General features: G+C 41.1%; 2 protein-coding genes across 4 annotated transcripts in view; one reads left to right on the top strand and one right to left on the bottom strand.

The window, feature by feature from the left end:
• The window catches only part of CRBN (cereblon), a 47,446-nt gene extending 43,150 nt beyond the window's left edge, over positions 1 to 4,296 (top strand). For all 3 annotated transcript variants that reach the window (XM_035106602.2, XM_035106600.2, XM_035106601.2), the window contains exons 8-11: positions 1,560 to 1,675; positions 2,305 to 2,369; positions 3,179 to 3,310; positions 3,862 to 4,296. In XM_035106602.2, the coding sequence (XP_034962493.1) occupies positions 1,560 to 1,675; positions 2,305 to 2,369; positions 3,179 to 3,310; positions 3,862 to 4,042 (494 nt within the window). In that variant the 3' untranslated portion in view covers positions 4,043 to 4,296. The remainder of the gene's footprint in view (positions 1 to 1,559; positions 1,676 to 2,304; positions 2,370 to 3,178; positions 3,311 to 3,861) is intronic.
• Positions 4,297 to 14,150: 9,854 nt separating this feature from the next.
• TRNT1 (tRNA nucleotidyl transferase 1) lies at positions 14,151 to 21,358 on the bottom strand. Its single transcript, XM_035106604.2, has 8 exons — positions 21,212 to 21,358; positions 20,290 to 20,449; positions 19,572 to 19,765; positions 18,930 to 19,068; positions 18,099 to 18,225; positions 17,060 to 17,253; positions 15,691 to 15,944; positions 14,151 to 14,668 (listed from the first exon to the last, which is right to left on the bottom strand). Exons 2-8 carry the CDS (start codon positions 20,447 to 20,449, stop codon positions 14,420 to 14,422), a joined length of 1,317 nt encoding a protein of 438 aa, XP_034962495.1. The 5' UTR covers positions 21,212 to 21,358; the 3' UTR covers positions 14,151 to 14,419.
• Positions 21,359 to 22,992: the final 1,634 nt, after the last annotated feature.

Here is a 22,992-nt window from a genome sequence, read left to right as displayed (position 1 = left end):
TAGATTGTGGGTATAATGGCCCTTCCTGGATGGATAAGCCGGTCCAAACCTAGGGTTTTAGTTTGTGCTGGGCACCTTTTTTTTTACACGCGCGCACACACACACACACAAACAAACACACACAGCAGTTCAGAAAGCATTTACTTATCCTAGCCTATTGTTTTGTGGGAAATTTGCTTAAAGGGAATACAACAGAGAGGTATCCCTAGCTAAGAACCCTGCCAAATTTTGGAAAGATGTATAGTGGGTTCTTGGAAGTAGACACCATTTTAAAGTTGATTTTGTGGGGAGAACTTCCCTTCATGTGGTTTGGTGGGCAGCAATTTTATTTTGAAAATGGCATGCATAACAGAGGTGCTCCTAGAAAAGTCACCTGCTAATTTTCAAATGGAGAGACCAGGAAGTTATTATGAATAGTGAGGGGAACAGCTTCAAACCCATTTTCTATTCAGTTGACACCAACATAGCAGAAAACCATAGAAAGTAAGTGCAAAGCTAGTTTGAGATGTGAATGTGTGGGCATGTGGCCTAGCAGCAGCAGGACTTGAATGTGCAGCATTGTCCAAGCAAGCACTGCTAGAAGGGCTACTAAAGGAGAAGGGAATAGGCACTAACTAGGTGGTATATTCCCTCAAGATCCTTTTGCCAGGAGCTCTGGTTGAAGAGCCCTGAAAATACAATTTCTTCCTGATTAATGGCTAGACCATCGGTAGGCAAACTAAGGCCCGGGGGCTGGATCTGGCCCAATTGCCTTCTAAATCCGGCCCACGGACGGTCCGGGAATCAGTGTGTGTTTACATGATTAGAACGTGTCCTTTATTTAAAATGCATCTCTGGGTTATTTGTGGGGCCTGCCTGGTGTTTTTACATGAGTAGAATGTGTGCTTTTATTTAAAAGGCATCTCTGGGTTATTTGTGGGGCATAGGAATTCATTCATTATTTTTTTTCAAAATATAGTTTGCCCCACCCCCCAAGGTCTGAGGGACGGTGGACCGGCCCCCTCTGAAAAAGTTTGCTGACTCCTGGGCTAGACAGTTAAAAAAAAGAAAAGAAAAACAAGATACCCCTCCCGTCTCTCTCTCCACCCTGATATTTTCTTTATCTGGCTAGCTTTGGGAGACAGATTTCACTTTTGACAGGCTCACTGTTTCCAGCATTTATTTTACAAATCTCAATGCATAAAAGGCTTTGGAGATCCCTACTTTATTTCAGAGTGCTTTGGCGAGATCCTATTTTGGTTCAAACAAATCCCAAATCTTTGGCTCAGGGTTCAGGAGTTGTCTGGATCTAATGCACACCCATGTTCCCTCTGCACCTTTTAGAGTTGTCTGCTTTAAGTAGCTCATAAGTGTGCTTTCTTCCCACACTGCATATTTTTGGTGTGAAAGCCACAAAAAATGGCTCATATTTGCTGTCATTGTTGAGCTGATGCCAAAAAAGATTGCTGGTAGATTGTGATTGATTCCTTGTAATAGTTATGCACTGATTAACTGGAAATTATAAGGTGCTGTGCATCTGATTGACCCTCTTTTAAATATATGAAATTGAATTTCTTCAGATTTTTCATACAGAGTTGCCGCTTGTCTGCCCATTGATGATGCGCTGCGAATTCAGCTGCTTAAAATTGGTAGTGCTGTTCAGCGACTGCGATGTGAACTAGATATAATGAACAAAGTAAGTGTGATGAACTCTTTACAAGGTCTTGAAATTGTTCTCTTGTTTACCTGGGAGTAAGTCCCCAGTTAAGACCTTTGAGTAGACACAAGGCTGTGAATAGCTACTAGTTACAATGGCTATAGGCTACCTGCAGGATGGGATACAGCATGCTCCTAACTATAGATCACTTGGACACAACAGTGGTTGAGTGCTCTTGCACTCATGCCCTACTTTTGAACTTCTCATATCTGGTTGGCTAGTGGGAAATAGGATGTTGAATGATGATGGCCAGAGGGAGAATCATGGATAGAGACATTGGTGGCTCTGCTTCATCACTGGGTCTAGAGTGTTTCCAATTTTAAGTTTTAGGTCTTTACAACGTTCAGTAAGGTTGTTGTCAAGTTTATTACATTTAATGTGTCCGTCTCTTCATTGCCGCCACAGAAAAAAGAGTTTCAGCAGTTATGAAAACTTCTTAAAGGGAAAATAAGGTTCCAAGTTAAGTCTACTCTTTAAGAAAAGTTACTGGATTAAATCTGCATTGCTTGCAATTTAAAGTATTTAAACAAAATGTTTTGCGTAACTTTCGTTCTGTTAGTTTAAAATTGTTAGTTTCCCCGTTTATGTTTGCTTTATTACTTTTGTAGTGTACGTCTCTCTGCTGTAAGCATTGTCAAGACACAGAAATAACTACTAAAAATGAAATATTCAGGTGAGTTTGCAAAAGGCTTACACTGTAGAAATTGCCTTGAAATAAGCTATGTATATCCTCTTAGCTTCTAAACTGCATTTTAACAATTGTACATTTTATTATTTTAGCAAGCAATTTGTAAAGATTGCATTTTAGGTGGAGAATAATCCCAAAACAAATATAATCATTTATATAGATATATTGGACTACAAATGTTTGGCTCTAAGTGGATCTCACTGATACATGTGAAAATCACTTAAAGTGCTCATGTTCTCTTATAGAAATTTTTTATTCTGCTTCTGAGAAATTTTCACAGAAGCATATTAAGGCAGTGAACCAATTATGTGGTTGTTGGCCAGGTTGTTGAAGCAGGTAACAAAATGTTTTGGGGCAGAGTGTTTCTTGAAATGCCACCCTCTGACCTCAAATGGTCTTGACTGGTTTCCCCCTTACTACCTATCTATCTTTCTAAGTATTTTTATATTATTATTATTATTATTATTATTATTATTATTATTATTATTATTATTATATAAATATATATACTATATATTTAACACACACCCACACACACCTGTATCATAAGAATATATTACAGCTGTTTGCAATATAAACAAATTAAAACAATTTAAAAAAATATTGATAGACCTATTTCTTTATAAAAATATTGATAGCATGCACCTACAATTCCATGTTTCTATGATCTCCCCCTCCCCCATGATGAATATTAATGTTATTTCAAAACAGTAATATTCCCCATATCTATTTTTTCACCAGCCACCAGTATCTTTAGTTTCTGAAGTTGACTTTAAAAAATCTGTTTCTTGCAGTTTATCTCTTGGTGGGCCTATGGCTGCATATGTGAATCCTCATGGATTTGTGCACGAGACGCTTACTGTGTACAAAGCTTGCAACTTGAATCTGACTGGCAGATCTTCCACAGAGCATAGCTGGTTTCCTGGGTAATAAAATGCCTCTCATTAATGCTTGTAGTATTAATATTAATATGCTGTTTGAATGCTTTTGCTTTTTACTGTATTGGTGTCTACCTCATACATAGTGTATACCCCAAGAACTAGTAAAATAAGAGTACCTGGGAGGTGCCAAAAAAACAAGCCCCCAGAATATTGAGCATCTAGGGGAGATGGTAGGGACAAGATTTATCTTGCTGAACTACTACGGTATATAGTCATACCTTGGCTTACGAACAGCTTACTTCTTGAATATTTTGGCTTCCGGAAGTGACTGTACCGGTTTGCGAACTTATTTTTGGAAGCCAAATGTCTGACGGGGCTTCCGATTGGCTGCAGGCTGCGTTCAGAAGCCGCGCTTTGGTTTTTGAATGTTTTGAAAGTTGGATGGACTTCCAGAATGGATTCCGTTCGACTTCCAAGGTACAACACTGGTGGCTTTGCTACTCTTGAGTTCCAAGTGATGGTAAGGGCTATTGCAAGTAGTGATTTATGAGATATATCCTGCTCATAAAGGCTAATACGATGCTGTCCACTCCTAGGTATGCATGGACTATAGCCGAGTGCAGAATCTGTGGAAGCCACATAGGCTGGAAGTTTACTTCAACAAAGAAGGATATGTCACCTCAAAAGTTCTGGGGATTGACCCGTTCTGCACTGCTGCCAAGGATTCCAGAAACAGAGGATGAATCCGGTAAAAGATCACTATTGCTTTGCCAGTGATCAAATAACCTTACCTTGGATACGTCAGTGTCTTCTTAAAAAAAAAAAGAAAATCTGCAAAGTGCTGCATCTTATGTCTGATTATCTAAAAGGATCTTTTCACCTGAGCTTTGTGCAGATAAAAGTACTGTTGCTTCCAAAGGCCCTGAAAAAAATGACATTTTAAGATTTAGACTTCTGGAGGAAGAAGTACCAAATGTGTGACGGAGATGAGAAAAAAAAAACAGTCCCCCCTCCCCAGATTGTTTCATAAACACTGAAACAGACAGCCCAGACTTAGATTTGCCCTGTAATAATGCAAGAAGACCCTTACTATCGGTGGGAAGATAAAACTGTTGAGGAGGAATGAAGACTGAGTGTAACTCAACTTGTGGATAATGAACAGGTATAAGGTATTGCCCACTGTTATATTTGCCTGTAGAATGTTGTGAATTTATAAGAAGCCCTGTGTTTTTTTTAACTGTGTGAAATAAGCTTACAGGTATTGGTGTTTGCTTGAAAAAGCCTTAAAAGAGGAGAAGGCCTAAACCTCCTATAGGGGTTCATGTGATGACAGGTCCCTCGTCACAAAGTGGTTGCTGGCAGAAGCCTGCTGCTAAAAGGACTGTTATATGCAATTCCTTTGTAAAAACAAAAACCCTATAGAATTGTTTTGTTGTATCACCTTTAGCTGATTTTGCTCCATTTGGCATGTTCTGACTGATAATTTTTTTTAAATCAAAACATAAGTTATTCATGAAAATGTTTAGGATTGCGATAAAGTGTAATTTTCTTCGTTAATATCTTCAGTACTTTTCCGTCTACCATATTGCGATTGTGTACTTTTTTTACATGTCTAAGATTCTGTGGGGTCATTGGCAGTGCGGTTGCTCATAAGCCGTTTCTTTTGGCATTGGTAAGTTGCAGCCGTCTGTCAAAAGTTTGAAAGGGTGTAATTGAATTATAACTTGCTCTTTAGAACAGGAAGTAATGCTTCCCATTTGAGCAAGTTGGCTTTTAGGAGACATGTATAGGTTATCGAAATGGGAGCTAAAAACAGCAAAAAGGTGTGTGGAGTTTTTTTTTTTGCCTTGTTTTCTTAGAATGCACTTTGGCAAGCAAAGTCTGCAGATGGCAGACGTATTTTACATATATTGGTATTCCCCACCCCTGCCCCGAGACAATTTTTGTCACTGCACTTCTTCGGAATATATTGTTAGAGGTCTTGTTAAGTGTGGCTAGGTATCTTGTTGAAGTAACAGCATTGCTGATTTCATAAGAACCAATGTATTTATCAGTGGAGGGAGATAACAGCCTTAAAAAAAGCAAGCCCCCAAGTTTAGTGATCCTGCCATGGCTTCCGTCACTCCGCAGCTGAAAGCTTTTTTTGCTGGCAATAAATGGCATTAGACACAGAAAGGGTGTTAGGAACTCAGTGTGCTAGTTAGATAGGAACAAGCAACTCTGTAATTCAGGGTTACTTCCTTGAAGTATTCTACCTCTGTAGTACTATGTTGTTGTTTTTATATTTCTCATTCCGGTCACAACTGAATGATCACCTTTATTTTGTGCTGCAGCACTGTCTCTCCGCTGAGCTGTGAAAAGCAATAGTAGCTAAAACCTCATTTTGGACAGTGTTAAGAGAGAGCATTTTAGCTTTTTATTTTCTCCAAAAGGAGCTTGTACAGGATTGCAATATTAAAACATTAATGTGAAAGCACAGGATTGTGATGACTGGCCTGTACTAAAACGAGTCAGGATACTAGAGAGCTTTCTCCTAAGTGGGAAAAATGTTGGAGCCTCCGTTGTTGTTTTTTTAAAGGGGGTTGGAGTTTTCACTGCCATCAGTGGGATTTGCGGGTGGCAAGAATTTTAAAGGGAGGGGGGGAGCCTCTGTTTTGAATGGTGGTGGGACATGACCATTTGCGAAGCTAGCATGTGGGTAAGGGTGGGGGATGGATTTTGAACCTTTGCTAACAATAGTGTAATGCTAATATGACTTCTACATGTTAAAATCTCATCCTTCCATCTCTTATATGATGAATACTCACTGTAGCTGGTGCCCCATTGCAAGACCTCTCTCTACATGCTCCTACCATCTCTTCATCCCCCTAAGCATGATGAGATCAAGAGCAGGTCTGAGGTTCCAACACTTTTCTTTTACAACCTCTTCCCCTCCACTACCCCCACCATATTATAGAACAAACTTTCCTATCTCGCACAGGGTCACAGGATCAGGGAGGTCCCACATTTTCAATGAACCAATACTTTTGTTAAATTGGACAGATCTGGTACATGCAGATGATACATGCCAGGACCTGTTCCTGATCTTGCTGTGCATAGAGGTGAGACAGCAGAAGCACTGCCCACATCTTTTATTAATATCAACTATGCTTGTGTGCAAGCCACCTTCCAATAAACAGAGGTTGTGTAACAGCAGTGTTTGATGAATTGATGTCAATATATTTTACTAGCTTTTGTTATGCAGTTGCCGCAGAAGAAGACTGAGTAGTTAGACAAGACGTCAGCAAGCTTAAAATTTGCCTATTTGGTGGAAATGTGTGTAAACAGGGGGGGAAAGTTGTTGTTTTTAAAAAAGGGGGAAAGTATTATAGTGAGATCAACGAGAAATAAATACTCCACTAATTCCATTTAATGTTGACTTGTTTCTGCCTTCTGCCCCAGTCTGTGTAATGGGTTTGATATTATCAAGCTCATAGCATTTTCTAGCTTATAAACTAGTGTGATTTGAAGTAACTGCTAAAACCATATATTCTGGTGTTGTGCAACTGGATGTTGTACCCTCAATGAAGAATTCTTTATGTAGATTATATGCTTTCTGGTTCCAGTATAAAACCAATAATGCTTCTGTGTGTTGGCTTGGTTTTTCCTGTGCTCGTATATTGTGGGTTTTACATCAAACAACTGGAGAAAATGAAAACTCTCGGGGAGATGAAGTCTATTATATCTTAATGTTCAAACAGGTTATAAAATGTCAGAATCAGTGTTTCCATCTGAGCACTAAATATTAGATACCGTAATTGCATTTATCAAAAACATCCCTGCTGTGCAAACCTATACATGTCTACTCAGAAATAAGCCCCGCTGAATTCAGTGGGACTTTATTCCCAGATACATGTGTGTTAGATTGTATCCTTAAGCTTTACTGAGAGCAGACCCATTGAAATTAGCATGTCTTAAGTTAGATCCATTAATTTCAATGCATCTACTCTGACCTAAATTTAGTTGACTTAACACCCTTACTGTTTAAAAGTTTTTTTCTAAAATCAACATAGATCACATTACAGATCTCGCATCTTTATTTTCACACACAAATAGCTATACAAAACATTTTTTCCTTGTTACCGTTTATGTGGAAGTGCATTTCAATTTTCATGCGAAGCCTTTTTAGTAGTGCTGTTTTCTGTTCAGAAAACAATTACTCGTTCACACGGTGGTGTTTTTTGCCTGACTGTTGTTAAAACTGCTTTATGAAAGCTGCAGTAAGGAAGGCACACTGTGCTTGTAACTGTTCCTTTGCTTGCCTTTGTGAAGAATAAACTAGCAGCTATCCATGAGAGGTAGAAAAGGAGAATCCCCAGTACAGTCAATGACCCATTTGCACAGGGGTTTGGTTCCTGACGCATGTGTTGCCGGAGTACACATAAGCCCTCTCCCCCTCCCTGTTACGCCCCCTCCCCTGTTCTGTGCATGCGTACACAGTCACATGTCAGTTGGATGTGCAAAAATGGGTCATTGTCTGTACTCCCAGAACCTGTGCTGAGCAGGTCTTGCCCCCCACCCCCCTAGGATTGCGGAGAGCTTAAAAGCTTGTCTTGTGCCAGGTCTGTTGGGTTACCAGCATGAAAAGAGCTTTTAAGCTCTCTGCCTTGCTTGGGTTTATCTAATTTCTGCTGGCCTGCCTTCAACCACATATGGTTGAAATCGCGCAGGCTTAAATGTGTGTTAGATGTGATCATATTGCAGTTAAGCAGAGAAGACACACGAGTATTTCCTTAAAATAAGTAAATCAGAAATTAAGCAAATTTCTGCAACTTCTTCGATTGGGCTTGCTTGACAGCTGTTTCTTGGACATCCAAATTTGACCAGTTCTCCTACTGTCTGAGCATTTTATAGCCTTCATTCCTATTAAACCTATTCACCCACTATTACTAGGGAATGCTAGTTTTCTGCATTTCAAATTCCCACCACTCCATGTGAAAATCAGCTGGTTTGTCTTTCCTTTTTCACTCGTGTAAATCTATATATTCTACGTGAAGTATAGTGGTTAAGCCCGTACCAAGTTAAAACCCACCAAGGTAAGACATTGGGCTGCTATGAACGCCATATGTCTTGTATGCATTGCAGTACTGATGCTTGTCTACAGGTAGCATTTTTCATGAGCACCACATTGCTGACATTCTTGGACTGTAAAGCATTTAAATCTAAAGTTTTCCTCCCACTTTGTGTTTCTACTGTAATTTTTTTAATTTTATTTCTAATACTTTATAATTTGCTTTTTGAATTTCATTTTTTGTTTTGAAAACACTCACTATTTCTTATTTTTCAAGGTCCTTCATAGATTTCAGCTTCTTAAAAAGGAATGTATTTCTTATTTTAAATTCTGTGTCTGAGTTTGAAATAAGGACTTCAGAAAAAGGAGAAATCACAAGTGAATTAACAACATAATAATCCTTAGGTTTTCTTTTTTTAAATGTTTGGAATGTCTGGGTTTTTTATGCATGTTGCAAAACGTTTTTTAAATAGCTCCTTGGAAGTTACAAATTAAATTGATTCAAAACATTTTCTCAATCGAGAAGATTTTGTTTTGATCAGTAGTTACATTTGTTAAATTAAAAATTTCACATTAAAGACAAACTGCTTTGAAGACCAGTGAACATGGTTTCTTTATTCCAAGAAAATTTTATTGTGCTGTGCTAAAGATTTTTCATAAGATCTTGAGCTTTTAAGACTTTAAAATTGTATGTTAAAATAATGCTTCATGGCCTATTGTATACTCCTAATCCACAACTATTTATTTTGTGCTTGATGAATAGCAGTCTTTATTTCACTGGGATCTTTGCAAGGCTGCTACTTGAGACTCACTAAAAAGGAATGAAAATGACACTATAAAGTTGCAGTAACAGAACTGTTGTCTAAAGTCTCTCTCAAAGAACATTGTTCTGGCTGGTCAACAGGCGACTTGAAAATGAGCCAGTATTATGTGTATACGTGACTGGGGTGTTAATGTTGCCAGTAACTGAAGATGATGAATTTAAGATTCAGTTTATAGGATCCAGAATTAGCCAAATGGAAAGTTAGTTCAGGTAAAATTAGAGGGTTTTTTTAAAAAAAAAATGCAGCAGAGCAAAATTGTTAGAGCAGTGAAGCTTTTAGCACTTAGGTACTACTTTTTTCCCCAATTTTTTTTTATTCATTTTATAATGACATACAAGAAAAACAAAAACAATACAGAACAAGTACATAAAAAAATTTAAACAAAATACAAACAAACATATCGATACTTCTTAACTTTTATTTTACTTAACATTGTCTTGAGGACTTCCTCAAATCCAGGGCTGTCTTAGGCACCTTTGGTGCCGTGGTGCGACAGATCCCGCCGCCACCCCGCCGCCGCCCCATTTTCCAGCGCGATGGGCGGCCGGGCTCCGCGCACAGCGCGGCCACCGAGGGCGCTGCTCCACGGCGGGCGGGCTTAGCGCGCAGCGCTTAGTGCTGCGCGACAGAGCGGGCGGCGGGCGGGAGCAGCTGCGTGGCGCCCCCCCTGGCCACCCAGCCTGGCCGTAGAGCTGGCACTGCTCAAATCCCACCCTTCTGATTTTCATTTAAAATTGTTCTTATCCTTAGTAGTTTCGTATTTCCAAATTTCATCCATTATCATCTACATCAATTCTTATTTTAAGCTCATATTCATATTTCTAAAACATTTTTTGTCTTTTTACCTTATTGTCCACCTTCTCCTATCGTTCCATCCCTAGGCCTCCTCCTGCCACGAAAAGGTCCCAGAGTGAACGGACAGTCGAAGGTGGTCCATTTTATAATTAGACTTCTCCCCTCCAGAGCCCCCCCTGCCACAAGAGGCTCTAAAATTGAGAGGAGGAACAGAGGTAGTGAGCCACCCAACCATCTAATTAAACATACAATTTCTATTTAACTATCCTAAACATATTTCTCAATTTCTCATATTTCTAAACATACATATCACATACATATACTTTTCCTACCCTAGCCTAATATTTCCGCCAGTTACTCATACCTTTAATTTCACATAGACATCTCTTTTCTGCCACTTCCTCCCCCCCAGTCTCTTTCCCCCAATTGAAACAGCAAGTTCCATAATATAGCCCCAGTTCAAATCCCATTTTTATCCAATCCTATAAAAAGCAATTTCCTTTTTCACCCCACTTCCAATCTCACATGTTTTAAAACCCAACTTTTTGTCCTCCCCTCCCTCTGCCCCCAATTCCATAAAATTTCTCCCTTGCCAAACCCAAGTCTTCGCATTTCCCCTAATTTCCCATAAAATCAATCCCCAAAATAGTTCTTGTTCTTCCGTCCCTGAGATAGCATAGATCCATGAAACATCTTGATGGGTTTTCTCTCCTTGTCTAACTTTTTCTTCTTCCTCTTCTTTGGATTCTATCCCTTTGTCCTCAGGAACTGGTTCTTCATTTTTTCTCTCCTCCACTATACTTTCCTTAATTTCCAGTCCTTCTTCCTCTTCCACCAATGATTTATTATTCCTTTCTAAATCCAAACTGAACTGGTGCTGCCTAATTATAAGTTCCCACAACAATTTTAATACTGACTGTTGAAAACCAGGTGCAGCTCCGGATGTTGACATTCTTTCCAGCTTCAAGATCAGAGTCGAGATTAGAGAACAAGGAATAATGGGGTTTCAGTATCATAGGAAAAGTTATATCAAAGTTGGCTAAAAAAAGATTCCATAGACATTGTATTCCAAAACTTAAGTTCTTTTTAACCATTCAAAGAACAGTTGCAGTTTTTAATGACAACTGTCAAACATATCCATTCTCTTCATTGCAACAGTTCACCTCCTCTTAGCAGTAAACACATTCCATTCCTTTATGACATCTCCATAAAGTCTCGCTGATTCTCCTGGGGTGCCGATTCCAGGGTTAAGAAAGGCTTTCCCCCTTCCCAATTGCTGACTTTTGCAGGGATTTTTGTTAAAAACAAGACTCTTCCCCCCTTCACCCTGCCTTCAGAGGGGAATATAGGTTCATTCCTTGGAGGTTTAAACCACTCCAAAGTTTCTTTCCGGCTTCGGGCCACCTTGCTGCTTCCCAGTTCCTCAGTGGGTAGAGATCGACTCCCGTTTTTTGGATCTCTCTCCCATGACCAAATTTTCCAAATTTAAATCCAAGAGATCAGATTACTCACGGTCTCTTCTTTTTGTAGAAATTTTTCCTTTGGAAGAATTGACTGCTGCTGTCTCCCAGTCACACAACTTCACACTGTCAGAGTTAGTGATCTTTGTCTGTTTGCCGCGGCTCTACCTCCTCGCTCTCAGGGGCTCAAAACAGAGCCTAACCGGGGAGGAGGGAATCCGCAAATGGCGCCTGCCAGACGTTCAGTCCCTCAAACGCTCAATTTGGGGCTGGGGGGGTGTCTGCTGTGCTGGAGCGGTTCCCCCCGCCTCTGAAGCGCTGAGGTCCGCTCCGCAGAACGGACCTCCGACTGGGGAAGATGGCGTGGCCAACCGGAAGTAGGTGCTAACTTTTTTTTGCTCCTTGACAACTTTTTTCTTCTGCTTTCTGGTTCATCCTTTTCTCTTGCCTTACTGGTCTCACTAAAAGTTCTGTATTGAACAGCAGGTCAGGGAGCAGACACCTGCAGAGAGTTTTTGATTTTTTAAAGTGATTGGTATATTATTAGGTAATAGGGAAATACTCATGCAGGTTTCTCATAAATGCTAGCTGAATGGAATAACAAATTGTGCATCATCTTCACACGGGTGCATTATCTTTTGGCCTTCCTTGACCTGCCATCATCTTGGAAAATGCAGCCTGCAAAATCATCAATGGACTGGGCTTGTGTATTTTCATCAGCAAGAATGTGTGTAGAAATTAAGACAGTGGCTGATTGAAATTAACCTCTTGCGCAGATTCTTCGCTGTATAAGTGGTAAAGAATGAAAAGTATAAATGCAGAGCCATGTTCATTGGGGAAATCTAAAAACTCCGAGAAAGGTCTATAAACCTCATTAATGCAGCCTTAGAGCAGGAATAATGTCACACTAGATTTATTTTCTATGCAACACAGAGCCAACACTTGTTTTCCTCCTTGCTAGCAACACCAGCATATTTGCTGTCAGAAGTTCAGGTTTGGAGTTAATCTGTAAGGAAAATTGCTCCCTTGCAGTTTCCTATGCAGATTTAATCTGCTGCTTGAATTACTTTGTAATGAAATTCATGTATACCCCTTCCCTTGCCCCTCTGATAATTACATTTATAAACCATTGTAAGATAGTAGAAACCAGTCTATTCCATTGACTTTCATAGTTCAATGTTTTGCTGAACCTCTCAAGCAGACAAATTGCAGCTTGGCCCTTAATATGCACATACCATAATTAATATTGTATTAATATTGTAACAGTGTTTCCCTCACAAACATGTAGTGGCAAGTTTTCACGGAATAGAATCTTTCTGGGGATAACCACCACAGCTTCAACCAAAAACCAAGTAAGTGGGTCATTTATTTAGTCCCGGAAGAAGGCATTCTTCTACTCCCAACATACTTCTTTGCATTTTACTTATTCTGGTCATTTAAAGATGCTTTGAATGAATGACCAAAATACAGGAAAAAAATCTTGATTTTATTCTAGAAGGGCCGTATGCTGACTCCACAGTGGACAATTGTATTTTCAAATAACCAGTTTCTACCATCGAGGCATCTCTCAAGCTTCACCTTCCTTTTTGGTTACACATTTCCTTAGCACTACCTTTTTTCTTTCTTTTTTACTCCTGTCTTTCAAAAGCAAACATTGCCTTTAAAACACGAGGTAAAGATAAAGCTACCCCTGACTGCTGGGTCCAGTCAGAGACGACTCTGGGGTTGCGGCGCTTCTCACTCTGTAGGCTGAGGCAGCAGGCGTTTGTCCGCAGACAGCTTCCGGGTCATGTGGCCAGCATGGCTAAGCCGCTTCTGGAGAAACCAGAGCAGCGCATGGAAACGCCATTTACTTTCCCGCCAGAGCGGTACCTATTTATCTACTTGCACTTGATGTGCTTTTGAACTGCTAGGCGAGCAGGAGCTCACCCCCGTCGCGGGGATTCAAACTGTCGACTTTCCGATCGGCAAGCCCTAGGCTCTATGGTTTAGACCACAGTGCCACACAGTAGGAAACATTAAAGTCTACAGACACAGAAGCCACAGAGTGAAATCACTTCTATCATATAAGGGAAGCACTGAGCCAGAAATGATGTACATAGGAAAAGAAAGGAACTGCTTTGAACAACCTTAGTTCCCTTAAACCGGGGAGTCTTTAACACTCTGCATGTCAGTAGATTGAAAAACAGCCCAGAAGAATTAACAAGGCTTTCTATAATACAGCAGGCTATGAAAAATACAAGACGACAATGTCAGACCTCCCTTCAATTTTGAAGCTTGTTAAAAAGTCCAAGAATCATTTTAACGGTTGACTGGATTGGTGGCCAGGATTAAGCTTATACACTTTTAGCATTATTACCATCAAAAAAATATAATTGACACTACCAAATCTTGGGACTCTTGTAGTAAGAGCAGCAATGAATATTTTCCTCCACAAAAGTCATTTAATGTGCAAGTTAAAATATATCCTAGAGTCTTCTTTGGCGATCACCATAGCAGAGTAAGATTGTCTTCCATGAATATGGTCTTAACGGTGTGTCCGTAATTAACTGGAGGCCAATTCTGGATCCAGTGTATTTTGTTCGCGCTATAAAGGCTCATATGTACTGCCACCCAGTGGACAAATACTGCTGTCTTACCATTATCCAAACTTGAACTGAACTTAAGTGAAGGCATTTAGATGCACTAAGCAGAAAATTTGCAAACTGTTTCAGACTTTTGTAGCATATGATGCACATAGGAGAACAAAGCACAACTTAACACCACAAGGGCATTCTTTAATAGTTCGGTAAAAATACAAAATACATTTCTTACTCGGAAAATATAACCACACATTAGTACAAGAACACAGAGTTGCTTGTGAAATGTTTTGCACTTTAATTGTAAAAAAAAAATCCATCAAAAATAATAATCCTGATGATTCCAACAGTGCTTGAAACCCAAGTGTCGTCCTGAGTAAGAACAATGGAATATTTACATGCAGAATTTGACACAATTTTATGTACTCAATTTACAATCATTATTTTTACACCTTTTTTACATCGCTTAAGAGTTCTTCTTTTCCCATCTGGTATCCACTCTTTTTCCACGTGTCCCGCAACTGCTGCAAGAGTATCCCGATTTCTTTCCCGGATGAAATCCCCATTTTTCTTATGTCGTGGCCACTTACAGGAAAAGTAGGGACAGACCACTGTTGCATTTCCTTCAGAAGAGGTCCTTCTCCTTGGTACTTCAGAAGCTCACAGATTCTGGATGCCGAGTCAACCTCCCTTGACTGCACAAAACACACACACACACACAATAACATTGTGAGAGACCTGAACACAAGACATCTGCAGCAGCAGTGGGTGGCGTAGCGGGACTGTGTTGCACACCTGACCGTGCCCTTCAATTGCTGCAGCATACCAGGACAGAGGCCAGGGCACAGATATGGTGGCATGGTGCAAATAAACCAGGAGGAGTGCTAGCTTGGCTTTGCTGCCACATTTGCACCATGTTGATCTCACTCCTCTCAGTTCTGGTATGCTGCAGTGTCTTGGCTGAATGGTCAAGTAAGCATTGCAGCCAGTCACACCACGCCGTATACACAGCAATTTTTACTGAACAGCTATACATTTCCAGCACACCAACAACAACAACAACTTAAAAAGCCTTTATTTCTTGGCTTAGATTCTAAGCAAAGTTAATTACGGAAGTTTGTGTAAGGCCAGACCTGGGGAACTCTCCTGAATAATGTGTCAGAACCTTTTGAACTGCACCCGTGATTCTCTCCTGCTCTAGCTTAGCCAGTGATGTTTCAACATCGTCAGAGCCTTCACAGCTAAAATTCAGGTAATGTTTATGTCTAAATGGGTACAAAAAGTGTGCATGCACACGAAAGCTCATACCAATAAAGACTTAGTTGGTCTTTAAGGTGCTACTGGAAGGAATTTTTTTATTTTGTTTCGACTATGGCAGACCAACATGGCTACCTACCTGTAACTGGATACACAAAGGTAGACAAGCTAAAGTACACACTCTGTATTTTTAAGAAGCCAATTCCCATTTCCTTATTTCCTTCATCCCAACCATAGGCTTTATCTGCTTTGGGGAGGCAGTGCGGCACCAGTAGCTAAGAGCAGATGTAATAGTAATAAAAAAACTGAAGACTTGAGCACCATCCAAGAAAAGCCTCTGGTGCAATATTTCTTTTAAAAATGTGTGATTTTTTTACTGTTTTTTTATAATTTGTTGGAGGCCACCCAGAGTGGCTGGGGCAACACAGAGGGGTGGCATAATGATGATGATAATACTTACATCTATAATGAACTCTTGAAATGGTTTGAGTGGCTCTGTAGTATCAGCAGCTTTGACCAAGTCTCTCCTGTGCTTCAGCAGAAAAAGCGCAAGGTTTTTTTCATCTTTTGAAATTTTCAGCCTCATGTCCAGTTTTGAGACGTCGTCTGGCACCTTTAACAGTGATGTTAGAACGGTCATTGGTTTTGGAAAGAGATTCTGAACATTTTTACAGACTGTGTCAAATTCCTGCAAGCTCCCATTAACAGGTAAACCTGAGGGACACACACAAAGAAGGAACGTGAGAATAATGAAACCAAGAAATCAGAAAAGCTGTTTAGAAAATGGCAAACAAGAATGCAGTAGTCCTAAACCACAACTGGTCTCCTTGTACCAGCACTGGGACAGGGCAAACTGTTGGAACTACTGATGAATGATGTTCTACAAGCAGGGCTATTAATGTGAGGAGTTTGGCTTAAGTCTAGCAGGCAAGGCTAGGCTCTTCTGCATTACCTTAAAAGCTATTACAGTCGTACCTTGGAAGTTGAACAGAATCCGTTCCGAAAGTCCATTCGACTTCCGAAATGTTCAAAAACCAAAGCACAGCTTCTGATTGGAAGCCGCAGAAGCCCCACCAGACGTTTGGCTTCCAAGAACTGTTCGCAAACCGGAACAGTCACTTCCGGGTTTGCAACATTCGGGAGCCAAGGCATTCGGGAACTAAGCTGTTCGACTTCCAAGGTACGACTGTATTATTATTTATTGAATTTGTTAGTCACTTTATCTTATCCAGGGCAACCCAAGCAACTCACAAGTAGACATACAAAAAACCCCACATTAAAACTAAGAGGAAAAAGAAGTACAGTGGTACCTCTACTTACAAATTTAATGCGTTCCCGAACGCACATTCGTAAGTCGAAAAAAATTGTTAAGTCGAAGCAACCCTATCTAAAAATTCGTAAGTAGAAAAAATCCTATCTAAACCGCATCCAAGATGGCGGACGGCGCTCCATTCGTAAGTAGGGTTATTCGTAAGTAGAGGTACCACTGTACAGTAAAAACATCTCACCCACTTCTGAAAGGCCACAGATAGTTAAAGGCCAAAGGCCTGGTTATAAACGTTAGTTTTTGCCTGGCGCCCATCAGAGCAGCTTTAAGATACACTGCATGGGTATAATAGTGAATGCAACACACCCACAGGAGTGCTAGTGTGCCTTTGTGCATCTGTGAGAACAGAATGCTGGACTAGATAGATCTCTGGTCTGATCAGACAGGCTCTTCTTGTGTTCAAACAAAGGACAGAGATATTCACTGCAGGTTATGTCACTTTTCCCCACTGCTACCTCTGGCTGAGATAAGCATTACTGCTATGTAAAACATAGCACTTTACCTATATAGCCAGCCACCTCCAGTTCGTACATTAGGCGGATGAGATGATTGACATGGTTTCCAACAAGAATTTTTTTCAACTCTACCCAAATCCTCTCGCCTGATATTCCAGCCAAACCTTTGGCATTTTCTTTGATTGCTTCCAGAGTTTCAGGTTCGTGGTGACCAGCTTTTTCTGAAATCCGTCCATAAAATCTGGCGTGGGTGGGAGGGGAAAGAGAGAGAGAGGTCAGTTTTAGTACCTGGAGCAAATCTGTCAAGTTGAAATGCTGATGGCCACCATTCCTCTTCAACCAGGCCTTTGGCTGATTATCAGTCTCTGTCCTTTTAAATGTGTTTGTGGGAGGGGCGTTATTGTTTTTATTGTGTGCTTTATTGTTCTATTTTGTATTTTATGCTATGAACCACCCGGAGATCTTCAGAGGTATACAAATTTCATAAATAATACAGGTGGCGACCATTTCATGCAACATTTCCATTCCCGGCCCCCATTCCACACTCTTCCAGGTCCAAAACAGCCCACGTGTCAGGGCCATGCTGTAACCAACTGAGCTATCCAGTTGGCCAATTGGACGCGCCTAAAATGGTCACTCACTGCCTGTACTAAAGATAATCATTTTTGAAAGTGCAGACATTTGAGGTGCAAGTACCACATATGGATACTAAGTAACCTTAAAGAGAAAAAGGAAGATCTGGATGAATAATGCCTTGGTGCACTGCCTCAGTGTGGGTCCACACCACCACTGGGTGAGCGAAGAAGTGACGCTGTTCAAAAATATTTGTATACTGCAGTTTCATTTAAAAAAAATTACCAAACTAGCTTAAAACAATTTCATATGCACAATTACAAACACATAAAAACTAAAAGCATGAGCCACCAGCTAACTTTTACAGAAAGTTAGGCATGGGTTATATGTGCTCTAAATCAAACCCCAGTCAGCAATCTGCCTGCTGCATTTTGGACCAGTTGTAGTTACTGAGTTGTCTTCAAGGGCAGCCCCTGATAAGAGTGCACTGCAATAATCTAGTCCGAAAGCTACCTGAAGTATCGCAAAATCCTTAGGTAATCCTCTTGTATTCTCTGATTTGCATGTCCGACAAATCTGACTTTGTTGTTTTTTAAATCATCATAGCCGTTGAAATAATCATAAAGTGTTCCATCCAAACCTACAAAGCAAATAAAGGCATGAGTTTACTTGAGTTCATAAGTTGACTTCAGTGAAGTATTTTTGATAGAGGTAGGCTGCCAAAAAGTTCAACCATGGTTGCCTACATGCCAAAATAACCTTCTCAACATGCAGGCCTAATGATGCCAAAATGGCACCATGCGACAAGAGAAGAATATCAGCAGACTTGAGGAATCCCAAAATATGCAGAAGTACAAAAAGACTTTAGGGGGAAGCAGGCAGGGAATCAAAAACAGCTCAGTGAGAACTGAGCTTGCTCAGTGGCCACAGAACCCCCAAGAGTTTGTTGTGGGGAAGGGGGAATGGAGAAACAGATGGGAAAAGAAATGAGGTCTCCTGGAAATGGGCAGGGCTGCTGTCTGAAACTCTCAATACGAGCACTCCACACTGAAACTTTTGTGCTGGGTTCCAATTGTCCATGCCACATAAACTAGTCAAAGAAATAATAAATACTGTTTTGTTGTTACATTTCTACCCCTCTCCCCTGCCAGGCAACTCAAGCTTGCTGCATGTATGTGGGTCCCAGGAATTTTTCAATCTGGTCACTAAGCAGACCCCCAATTACTTTTGACAAGCAATTGTAATAATTGACTTCGGACCAAAGATTTGTCCAGGTAAAAAGCTGTGTGGATGGCCTGGCTTTAAACTAGAATGACACATCAGAGGGTTGGGAAGGGGAGTTACCTAAGAACATAGAATTGATTGTGAGATCTCTCCTCTCAGCATCTTTTTCCCAGTCAGTTGTAAATTCCACTTCCGCATGTCTCCCATCAGTAACCAGATCAAGTCTAAGCGTGGTAATTTCAAAGTTCTCCTCATGGAGCTATAACAGAATTTTGTAAAAGCATTTGTTCACCTTTTTGATAATAGCACCCCTTTCCGTATGTGAAGAAACGAAATTATTTGCATGTCCCATTAGACTGTATGCAACCTAACTGTTAACAGCACATGTTCTGTATACATTCTGAATACTGAATATCTGTCCTTTTAGCTCAGGCTTCCTCAACCTCAGCCCTCCAGATGTTTTGAGACTACACTTCCCACCATCCCTAACCACTGGTCCTGCTAGCTAGGAATCATGGGAGTTGTAGGCCAAAAACATCTGCAGGGCAGAGGCTGAGGAAGCCTGTTTTAGCTATTAGGATTGTCACATTCTCCAACATTACGGTAGGCCATCTAATGGAAGGGTGGTGGAGGCTCACAGACAACCACATTTATTGCCTTACATTTCTAGAAACAAATTTGAAGTAAATAAATACATATTTATCTAGGAAAGCACGTTAAAGGGCAGACTTTCCCAGTCTGGGACTTGCAAAATCTTCTTACCCTGGCAGTGATAGTTCCATGTTTTTCTCCTCTGTTGTTGATCATTCGGACACCTGCAGCTTGGAACATTTCCTTCATCTCAGTAGGAGTAGCAGTGGTGGCAAAGTCAACATCTTGTGGTTTCATTCCATTGAGTAAGTCCCTTACTGCACCTCCTGCTATCCTCAATTCGTACTTTGCTTTGTCAAATAATTCTGGGCAGTGGAGGGGAAAAAACAATCATTAGCAAAACTTAAAAATAAAATATTGAGGGTAGTAACTGCCACTTGTACTAATTCAAGCCCCCTAAGGTTGATGTGATTTCACTAGCAGAAATAATAATAATAATAATAATTATTATTATTATTTATACCCCACCCATCTGGCTGGGTTTCCCCAGCCACTCTGGGCGGCTTCCAACAAGACATTAAAATACAATGATGATTCCATCTATCAGTTAATAAAACCAAGATATCTTGGGTCCATTTGTGCCCTCTCAGAACAGGAAGAGTTTACTTTGGCTCTAAATAACTTTTCTTGTACTAAAATGAACCAACGTTGCTAAAAGGATTGGTGCAAACCCCTTCCCCCAGCAGCAAAATTCCCATTGGTGCAGGAATATGCCACATTTCATATCTAATGTCTGTTATCACTCTTGCTGGGGATTGTTCTACACTCTGCTGCCAGCTGGGTCCTGAACAACCATAGAAGTAATAATAAAGAAATGTTAGTACTGTACCTGCAACGCTCTTCAGTCCTGGTGTGAAGAGGGACTGGAATTCCGAGGACTCTAGTTTCATGGTGCCTAAACACCGCCACAGGATTTTAACCCCTGTACTGCTGCGTGGGGAGAAGGGAACACCTGCTTTACAGCCAAGAAAGAGCAGGTGATGCCACATCTAAAGAAAAGGGCACAGGTGAGTATTTCAAATATTTCATTCATTTAATAATACTACCATACCATTTTCATAAGAGGCTCAAAATTCCCAACAGGCGACACTTGCTAGGCAGCTCAGATAGTTTGCTTCTGTATGCATAATTTCTCTCTTATGCTTTCCAGCATAAGAACACCATGGCATGCCTCAAATGCAAAGGAATTTGGCAAATGGTTGAGTTAACCCAACCCATGGGGGTATGCTTGCGATTGCTGGAAGCACGATTATTAATCAAGTGTGCACAGTGCGTAGATGCTATCATGTACAGTGGGGGAGATGGGGAAACTACTGCCCTTCAGAGGCCTCTGTGGGATCACATATCACCTACTCATGATGTCTGGTGGGGGGTGGCCCAGAGTATGAACGCAAAAGGCAAGTTCTGGAAGCTACTGCTTTGCCGGCTTAGACCAGACAGCGAGGAAGGCATGTGGGGGGCAGGTGCCTCTCTCTGACGTCAGCCCTCCCCACGCCCGCTCCCCTTCCCTAAATGAACTATATAGGGGGAGAGCTTCGGCGGAGGCCTGGACGGGCGACTATGGATAAGGCGGAAAGCTCCCTGCGCGCAAAAAAAAGAAGCTGGTTGGGATACAAGCAGGGGCGAGGAGGACCCGCGTTCTGCGCAGCCTGCAGAATCTCAGGCTCGTGCATTTTGGGACGGGGCACCTCCAGAAAAGCTCAGCAAGAGGAGGAGGAGGAGGAGGAGGAGGAAGGGGCAGCCACACTCACCCAGGCGCTGGCTCGCTTGCTTGCTTGCTTTGCTCGCCCGCTCGCTCGTTTCCACCCGGCTAGCGCCTTCCGTCGCCGCAGCTCCTAGCAGGAAACGCGTCGTGGGCTTCAAAACGAAGCGACGGAAGAGGAGGAGGAGTAGGAGGAGTAAAAGGGTCCAGGCCGCGCTCCTCCTCCTCCTCCCCGGAGGCGGGTTGGCGGAGCCGCTCCTCCTTCAGCCCCGGCGCTCCGGGTTGGGTCGAGCTTCGAGGCGAGGTCTATCCGATAGGCGCGCGGGTTTTGGGGCTGCCTCAGTCCTCCTGCGAGGCTCTTCTGCGTTTTAACTCCCCACCCCGCTGGCGACGGCGTGGCTTTCTTGAAGGGCTTGTTTATAGTTATTTATCACTTCGCGCAAAAGGTTTGCGCCAGAAATTTGCTTGTTTATAGTTATTTATCACTTCGCGCAAAAGGTTTGCGCCAGAAATTTGCTTAGAAGGGTGTTGCTGCTGCTGCTGTTGTCGTCATTATTGTTTTGCATTTATTTATAACCCCACTTTTTCCTCCGACAGGGACGCAAGGCGGCTCTTGTGGATAGAATTAGGGTTGGGATATTTCAAAAAGTAAAGGACACCCGCCTTTTTTTTTAAGGAAACCACCAAAATTGTTGAGCATTTTTTGGCAACAAACCCAAAATTTTGGAGCTGCGTTTCTATCGCCGCTTCGTCAAACTTTCCCCCGGCACCATTTTTACACCCGAAAACAAGGGCGTGTCAGGAATTTTCCTGGCGTATGGCAAGCCTAATAAAACAAGAACAGGTCTAAACATGTAGGGCAATCATTAGAAAACAATTTAATCTGTATATATATCGGAGATTTACCAGAGCAAAAGCAGCATGGCACCAACTCCCTCAAAAAAGTCGGTTTCCAGAACTGCACTTTGCTTCATAATTTTCTAGAACGGCTGGAGTTGCTTTTTTCTTGTTTTAACGAAAGCTCAAAGAGTTTGGCATCCCCAAACGGGAGGCAATGAAGGCCTTCAAGGGCACCAAGTTGGCAACCTACATCCTAAACTACCATCCATTTGCTTTAATCCGGGAATAACAGAAATGGAAGATTGGTGGGAACTAAGGAACAAACCAAAAAGCTAGAATTCAACCATGGCAATGCATTATTTGCATGTAAAAAATAAATGCAGCCTTGTTTCAACTAAATTTTACTTGAATAGACCTATTGAAATGAATGAGCATGTTAGATATGCCTATGCTGAATAACAGTTGAATACCACCCACAGTATAAAAACACAATGCACTTGAGAGGAAACCACTATAAAGTTAGAAAGGTGGAAGGTTTCCCCCATTAAAGGAAATCTTATGTAAAATGTACAGATCTTTACATTAACAAAGAAAAAACCCATCAAAAGTAATTATCAATACTCTCATTGTACATAGAAACGTAAAACAGTACTGTAAATGTAAGGGGGGGGTATTTATTTAAATTTATAAAAGTTTCTATAGTGCCATGCCGTAAAATATCCATGTTAAAACACAATAGACCATTTAAAAAAAATAAAAACAGATGATCATTATGGTGACTGACTTAATCAATATAAGAATTAAACAGCTGCAGAGGTCTGTTGCACTTGCAAAACGTGTTTCCAAATTCTGTTTCCAGGTTTTTGCATGTTTTGCTATAACTATGCAGGACATAATTCTGGTATTTGTACAACCATTCCTTTAAAAAAACAACCGCCAAATCTCAGACAAGTGCAATCATACAAAATCTATAGCATTATGTAAAAAAAA

Source organism: Zootoca vivipara, chromosome 2 (assembly GCF_963506605.1).
Source record: "Zootoca vivipara chromosome 2, rZooViv1.1, whole genome shotgun sequence".
NCBI classification, from domain to species: Eukaryota; Metazoa; Chordata; class Lepidosauria; order Squamata; family Lacertidae; genus Zootoca; species Zootoca vivipara.
This window is presented reverse-complemented; position numbering and strand designations above follow the sequence as displayed.

Excerpts from the sequence above, each read along its gene's own strand:
- TRNT1 (XM_035106604.2), bottom strand. The coding sequence starts at position 20,449 with ATGTGGCATCACCTGCTCTTTCTTGGCTGTAAAGCAGGTGTTCCCTTC. Across the intron at positions 19,766-20,289 it reads AGGACTGAAGAGCGTTGCAG|AATTATTTGACAAAGCAAAG; the intron begins GTACAGTACTAA and ends TCCACTGCCCAG. Across the intron at positions 17,254-18,098 it reads AGGATTTTGCGATACTTCAG|ATTTTATGGACGGATTTCAG; the intron begins GTAGCTTTCGGA and ends CACCCACGCCAG.